Raw genomic sequence first — 8,179 nt, 5'->3', positions numbered from 1 at the left:
TTCTTACATAATTATATTATTTTTTATTTAATTTATATATCTTTTGAAATATTTTTTCATAATTAAAAAGAATTAAATTCTTGCCCCATTAGATTTCCAAACATGAAGATTGATAAAAAGAAATCAATTTAATTTACATAAAATCCTAGTTTTTAAATAGGGATAAAATTAATGTTTTTGTGAATGTGAACATGAATATACGGGTGTATTATATAATTTCCCTTTAGAAAATAATAAAAAAATCATTGTCAAATTTCTACTTGATTGCATTTGAAGCAAAAAGTGCATGTTACTTATGAAGAAAAAATAATTTTTTAAAAAAATTTTAAAAAATTTGAAAAAAAAAAAGAATTTCACATTTACATATATTAATTTTTTTAATAAAAATTTCTTAGTTGAGAATAAGCTTTATTAATTCATTTCTAATCAATTGTCTAGAAATTTACATTTATGAGAATTTAATTTAAAATTATTTATAATAAAAAAATAATTAATTTTAATAAATTTTTGAGATAAAAATTTAATTTAATTTAATTTAATTTAATTGAGTTATCTAAAAATCCATATAATCATTGGAGTGGTCTATGAATCTATCAATATATACAAAGAATTAAAAAAAAAACTAAGTTGAGAAAGATCAATAACATGATCTTTAATAAAATTTTTTAAGAAAATTAAAAATATATATAATTTCATATTTACATGCAACAATTTTCCTAATGAAAAATTATAATAAATTTTAAAAATAATTTTAAGTCATTTTTTTAAAATTTTCTTTTATGGTAAAAATTCAAAATTTCAACTGTACCGCAACAACTTTTCAATAGCTAAAATTATACTAATACTTATTTATAATAACAAAAAATTATCATATTATTTTAAAATTAAATAATGCTTAATAAACAATTTTAAAATAAAATCCTTTTAATTGTAAAAGATAGAAATATATTTTAATTTTAAAATTAAAAAATATTTCTATCAGTAATAAGTGAACACATTATTTACATTTTTACATATTTTTATGAAAAATAAAAACTAAAACTTTTGTAAAAAATAATAAAAAAAAACTAGATAACTGATTTAAACAAATGAATAAAGAATATATATATATATATATAACACTAAAATTTAACATATATAACTAAAATTTAACAAAAAATTTTAATTTATTTTTAATATTTTATAAATAAAATTATTTTTAAAATAAAAGATAATTATTTTTCATTATTAAAATTAAATAATTATTTAAAAATAAAATTATAATAAACTAATAAATGAATAATATATATTCCCTAAAAATAATAATATATAATAAAAAATTTTAAATGTACGAATACTGTCGAAAACGTTATTAATTACATTTATTTATATTGAAATTGATTCAGACGGGCCGCGTGGTCTATTCTCGTAAAATCAAGTGATCTGATTTTTTTAGTCGGCAATCTGACGTGTCAAACGCACAAGCCAATTATTATTTTAATTAATTAATTCCCAACTATAAAAGGCCGCCATTTCACACCTCAGCTTTCTCTGCTTGTTTCTCTCCTCTCCTTTTCACACACTACACTCTCTACCAAGATCAGCTGCTTCCATCGCTCAAGCTTCTCAGGTATTTTCAGAATCATATTAAATCTGTGATGATTAGTAATCTTTGCTTTCTTCAATTTTCTTTTCTATTTTGTTGAATTAGTTGGTGAATTTTGAGCGATCTCATGATCTCTATGGATCGCTTACTTATTTTAATATTTCTTGGCTTATTCTTATTTTGATTTAGTATTTTCTGCTTTAATTTAAGAACTCTGATTTCCTAGATCTCGATCTAATACGAGATTTGTGTGATTGTCTATCAGCTTTAATGCGATCGTGATTTCATTTACTTGCTATATGTGTATTGTTTGGATCGCTTGGTATTCATTTGGATCTTGGAAAGTATGAAAGAAACAAGAGGGAAGGGAAAGAAAGGAAATCTTTAATATGTTTTTACTTTCTTTCCCTTGTTCTTTCTGAGATCCAGATGAAGTGTAAAAGGAGTGAATTTTTGAATGCTTGAGAAGTGGAGTTAATGTGTCCTCATTCTTTTGTGCTGTGGTAAAATGGGTGCAGCTTTGAGTTTTAAGAGCTGCTGTTTCATTCAGGTCAAGAGGATTCTCTCATTTCTGCATTTTCAAAATTTACAGCATGTGCTAGATTTATTTATTTATTTTTAATAGTTGAAATTTTCACCCATACAAAAATGGATTTTTACATGATCATGATATGTGTATCTGACCTTTGTAATTGATTTGGTTGTTTAACTTCTCTTGATGTGATGCTATTCTTTTACGACTACATGAGATGGGATGGATTGTATCCTATTCCTTCCACACTTTCTGCCTAGACAGAAAATGTGGTGGTAAGTGAACAGCTGCAAGCTTTGCTTTTTTCCTTTTAAGTGCTTAGGGAACCACAGACTTTCTGTACGGGAAGAGAGCGAGCCGTAGTTGTTTTTCCTTTAGATTACTAATCATGAGCACATTTCCTGGATTTTACTCGTTTCATCTCGAGTGCCTGTTGCCCATTTTGGACTTTTAGTTGCCTTCATATTTTTGGTTATTAAATTCCCTAATTATTTGATTTTTTTTTTTTAACATGTTGAATCTGTCACTACAAGATATGGCATCTTCTGATAAGCCAGAAGTCATTGATAGAGATGTCAAGGAGAAAGATCACAACGAGGATGAGGATAAGGGTGGATTTATTGACAAGGTAAAGGACTTCATTCATGACATTGGTGAAAAGATTGAGGGAGCTATTGGTTTTGGCAAGCCAACTGCAGATGTTACAGGGATTCATATCCCTTCAATCAATCTAGAGAAGGCAGATCTTGTTGTTGATGTGCTTGTTAAGAACCCCAATCCTATTCCAATCCCTCTCATTGACATCAACTACTTGATTGAGAGTGATGGACGGAAACTTGTTTCAGGCTTAATACCAGATGCTGGAACTATTCATGCACATGGCGAGGAGACTGTCAAAATACCAGTTACTTTGATTTATGACGATATAAGAAGCACATACAATGATATTAAGCCTGGAAGTATCATTCCATACAGGATTAAGGTTGATCTCATTGTAGATGTTCCGGTCTTTGGAAGGCTAACTCTACCTCTTGAGAAAACTGGAGAGATTCCAATACCTTACAAGCCTGATATTGATCTTGAGAAAATACACTTTGAGAGGTTTTCCTTTGAAGAAACTGTTGCTATGCTTCATTTGAAGTTAGAAAACAAGAATGATTTTGACTTGGGCCTTAATGGATTAGACTATGAAGTTTGGCTATCTGATGTAAGCATTGGGGGTGCAGAACTAGCCAAATCTACCAAAATTGACAAAAATGGAATTAGTTACATTGATATTCCCATCACCTTCAGGCCTAAGGACTTTGGCTCTGCACTTTGGGACATGATTAGAGGAAAAGGCACTGGTTACACTATGAAAGGACATATTAATGTGGATACACCTTTTGGAGCAATGAAGTTGCCCATTAGTAAGGAGGGTGGTACAACCCGCCTCAAGAAGAACAAGGAAGATGGTGATGATGATGATGATGATGAGGTATTTTAACTATATCCATTTGGTTGTTAATTTCATTGATCTGTCTTTCTAATCTTCTCATGTTCTTGTCTTAATTGCATGATATAACTGTTCATAAAAGGGCATTATGTCTGATAATTAATTGGTGAGGTGTAAAATCTTGCTTAGCTTCATGTACTTTTATTTTAAAAATTAATGTTCTTTGTAACGTTAGTAGGTCTACGTGCAATCTACTTGCGTTGTGTAAATTGTTTTCTTCCATTTCTTTTCTACTCACTTGCTGATGTCTTGATAACCCCTTTTTACATCTAATTGTGTGTCTGCATAATCCAGTTTGAATTAACTTAGATGCATTTACTTTGTATTGAATAATAGCGCATTGTCTTAACTATATAATGACTCATTTATTTCGAGTCTGATTTTGAAATGGCTTCCTCCCGAGATGTCAAGAAAAGAGGTACTTTATGGGGAACTTAGTGTTCCCCATGTTGTGGATTTGAACTATCTGTCAAACTGCTAGTATATTTGTCCATATCGCAAATCACTAGAATTCTCTCCATTGATTATTTCTTTGAGTTGTAATAGCTTAGCTAAACTTGTAATTCATCTTAATTAGGACTCTATTTTTATAACTCGTATTATCTCATATACACTAATATAAATAGGGTTAAACCCTAACACGAGTAGTGAATTCACTCGTTCACAGAGCCGTTAGGTTTTTAGAGCGTCACCTCCTCCAAACCCCAAAACAAAAGCACTCAATTCCTCCATTACTCGATCTTCATTTTCAATATTCTTCAATTTTCCTCAATATATTCATGATGATAGTGGTGTTTCCTACCTTGAATCCTTGTTTTTCAGCTTCGAAGCAAATTGATTGCATCATAATTTCTTGGTTACATGCCACGATATCTCCTGATCTACTCAAACATTTTTTATGACCCAATGCATTTTTAACAGCTCATCATACTTACTCTAATATGGAAAAACTTTTCAATGGTCATGTTAATGCAAAGTATATCAGTTGAAATTAAATCTTAGTCAGACTTTGAAAGGGACAAAAACTATGGCCAATTGTCTTCAGTAGATCAAGTCCTTAGCCTACTCTCTCCATTATATTGGACATCCAATGTCTGACGCTGATCTTATTCTCCAAATTCTTATTGGCTAACACATATTCTAATGTTGTCGGTTATGTCTGCCCAAAAAAAGTGTCTCCAAACTTGTAATTCATCTTAATTAGGATTCTTTGTTTGTAACTCTTGTATTATCTCATACACATTAATTTAAATGGGTTAAACCTTGATGCAAGAGCAGTGAAGTCACTCACCGTTCACAAGTTGATCATGAAATATCTAATATTACTGTTGGAGGCTTCGAGTCCCATGTTGGTTAGATACAAAGAATTGAAAGAGAATATAAAGCAAGGGGGAGACAAGCCAAATTGGCTTAAGCTATTTTTGTGGAGGCAACTCCAAGCTAACAAAATCATGCAAATAGTCTCCAGCACTCTCCGAATTAGAGCAAATTTCACATGGTATCAGATCATGCCACAATCTGGGACCCGAAAAAGCATGGTGAGCTATGCCACAGCGAGTCAAACTTAGGTGGATCCATGAGCTAGTAAAAAAGAACTAGACCCTTGGAGCCAAGCTACAAAAAAAAAGGCCAAACTCTTGAGGGAGGAGTGTTGGAGTCTCACATTGGTTAGATGTAAAGAATTGAAAGAGAATATAAAGCAAGGGGCAGCCAAGCCAAATTGGGTAAAGCTATTTTGGTGGAGGTAACCCCAAGTTTGACAAAATCATGTGGATAGTCTCCAGGACTCTTCGGGTCACAGCAAATTTCACGATTAGGTTTAAATTTGTATCATTGGAAAGTATTTTATTTCACCAGTTTTTCTATTATGAGCATGGTAATATCCAGAGGCAAAACTTTCAAAGTTTATAATTGTATAATGCTATAATGCACAGCATTAAACCTATTTAAAACAAAGCACAAGCCCTTAGCTGTTGGGAGAAGATGTCCTGTTGATTGGAAGATTTAAGTAATGAATACATAGCCAATCATTATGTGTTTGGACTTGGTAAACTATTATGTGGTGATTATGGGAATCTATGCTAAGGATTGAAGATCGGGTTTTATTAAGTGTCCCTAATGTCGAATTCTTCATGTTAAACCTCGATAATGTTGTAGAAATTGCAAGTTTGAAATATAAAAGGGTTTCTGTAAGTAGAACTTGTATATGTGTCTATGCTTGCGTATAAACCAAGGATCATTTGGTATCTGCTGTTGGTTTTTTATTATCATCGTATATTTTTTTAAAAGTTACATTACCAGAACATGTTTGTTTTTGTTATGATGATGCCTTAAAACAGGAAGACATATTATCACATCAAGGAAAAACCTTAAAAAATGGTTTTTATTTGTTTTGTCAACTCATTTTCTAGATATATATATATATATATATATATATATACACACACTATTGAACAAATGTGTACATAGCAGTTGTAAGTTGACCAATTACCCAAAAATATTCTCCTACTGCAAATTTCTGTTAATCAGCCTTGCAACTGTTTATTGCTCTTTGGTTGGTGTGGGATTTGTCTATATCTATATTTACCTTTAGTACTGGTCACATTCAAAATTTCCCACATGCAGTGCATGCGTCCCATCTATTGTAAGATCAAACGCACTTTTATGTCATAGTCGTGCAATAAGCATGTCGCGTTACTACATTTTTTTTATGTTTTTCTGTGCATTTACTTGTTTCTGCGACTCAACTTTCTGCTTAACATGCAGGATTAGAAAACAGTTTCTTGAAGAGTTCTATCCGAGTAGCTGCTGTTAAATTGTTGGTGGAGGTTGAGTATAATAATATATTGATAGCCTCCACAAGGTATCACCTTGTGTTTGTTGTTTTACAAATCTGTTAGGCAAGGAAGTTGGTAGCTTCATTTGTGCATTTGCATTTGTTGTGTTGTGGTGAAAATTGCAATGTGGTAATTGTTTTCAGTGGCATGTCCCTGTTTTGCCAGTAGACTTTGAGCCTCCTTCGAACTCGGATACCTATCTTTTGGTTGGTTGTGTATTTTATTCTTCAGATTTCGGTTTATGTTGTATCTATTTAGCATATGATATTTTGAGTACTAAACCATTTGTGTTGTTCTCTTAATGCATGCATGTGCTTGTATGTTCAAAATTTTTTAGGAAAATTAGAATAATTTATTGCTTAAAAAAAATAAGAATAATGAGTGAGCAGTTCAGTCTATAATAAACCTGAAAGAAGAGACCTTTCTTTGATATCTGCCATAGCCCTATTTTGGAAAAGCATATTTTTGTTTAATTAACGAGCTGTAATCTAAAACTGTTTAAAACCCTCTTGTATTTCTATAATGAATAAAAGGAGGTTTGCTTTTAGCTCGAGTCCGACTGAATTCAAATAGAGAGGAAACCCCAAGTTTACATTCTGCATCTGACTTTCTTTACGTGATCTAATCTTTAATTTTACTTTCAAAGCAAAACAAGTATCCTGGCACAATGTCCTAGTGGAAATTTTCGAAACATGAAGTCAAATGCCATTTGCTATAGGAACTTGTTTTGGCTTTCATACGTGTTGATGTGCGTCATTTGCAGTTGCACAATCTAACTAGTTCTCATTATGTTTTGCCGAAAATCCCAAATAATAATGATTTGAAAATCAGGCCTTGTCTAAGGGCTTGTGTTCATCACTAATATTAAATCAGTTGTCTTGGTATTTAGTAATGGAGGATCAAGGCATACTCGGTGAACTAATGGTAATGATTGGCTATTGGGCACTAGGTATTATGCAGCAATGCTGTGAGATTTGAGAACGAGGAAAGCAAGTAATTGCAAATAAAGCTAATAAGAGAGTGGAGAAGTGCAAGCGGTTGCTATTTTCTAATAGAACTCTTGAGGGATCACACCTGCACATAACTGCTAGTTATCTTTGATTCAGAATTTCCTAGGTTTCCATCAATTTTGCCAAGAAAGTTCTTGAAGCATGGACGAGCAAAGGTCTAACCTCTTGATTCAATTGATGAGAAGGGTACCTAAAGAATACTTTTGTTTGAAGAGGGTCATGTAATAATTCCCATCTCAAACTATAAAATCATAAGAAAGGGGATGAAATGCTGCAATTCCAATGTTACAATCATTGACGTGTTAATAACACCTTGGGCTCTTGTTTTTTTTAATGGCCAACTTTCGGAAGAGAATTCTCCTTGTAGGGCTACTTATAGGCTGGATTAAAAATCAAAATATGGCTAATATTAAAAGACTCATGGAAGGCCGAATAGAGTGAAGGCTATAAAGGGTTGTTGTTTGTTTTTTTTTTTTTTTTTTATCTGCCAATAAAGAGTTCATTAAAAAGAGTACCGAAGTCTAGAGCAGTACAGCATATTGAGGCTCAAAGCCGAAAAGCCCCACAAGATACCACATACGAGATAGAGCCCAAAAGCCCTAAAAAAACATAAAGCCTATAGGTCCACAATACCCAAAAAAAAAAAAAAAAAACTAGAGCTAATAGAAGGCTTGGAAGAACGAGAGCAGAAAAGTAGTGTCACTCAACCTCTTCCGTCGT

At 31.9% G+C, this 8,179-nt stretch overlaps 1 protein-coding gene across 2 annotated transcripts; it reads left to right on the top strand.

The window, feature by feature from the left end:
- The first annotated feature begins 1,462 nt into the window (after positions 1-1,462).
- On the top strand, positions 1,463-6,741 carry LOC110636724 (desiccation-related protein At2g46140). 2 transcript variants are annotated; one of them, XM_058136196.1, is made up of 3 exons: positions 1,463-1,609; positions 2,651-3,594; positions 6,385-6,741. In XM_058136196.1, exons 2-3 carry the CDS (start codon positions 2,653-2,655, stop codon positions 6,397-6,399), a joined length of 957 nt encoding a protein of 318 aa, XP_057992179.1. In that variant the 5' UTR covers positions 1,463-1,609; positions 2,651-2,652; the 3' UTR covers positions 6,400-6,741. The 2 variants fall into 2 exon arrangements, with proteins under 2 accessions (XP_057992179.1, XP_057992181.1); XM_058136198.1 differs by having other exon boundaries at positions 6,379-6,741.
- Positions 6,742-8,179: the final 1,438 nt, after the last annotated feature.

This window comes from Hevea brasiliensis, chromosome 2 (genome assembly GCF_030052815.1).
Source record: "Hevea brasiliensis isolate MT/VB/25A 57/8 chromosome 2, ASM3005281v1, whole genome shotgun sequence".
Taxonomy (NCBI): Eukaryota; Viridiplantae; Streptophyta; class Magnoliopsida; order Malpighiales; family Euphorbiaceae; genus Hevea; species Hevea brasiliensis.
The sequence above is the reverse complement of the archived record's forward strand: the minus strand, read 5'-3'. Positions and strand labels throughout refer to the sequence as shown.

Excerpts from the sequence above, each read along its gene's own strand:
- LOC110636724 (XM_058136196.1), top strand. The coding sequence starts at position 2,653 with ATGGCATCTTCTGATAAGCCAGAAGTCATTGATAGAGATGTCAAGGAG.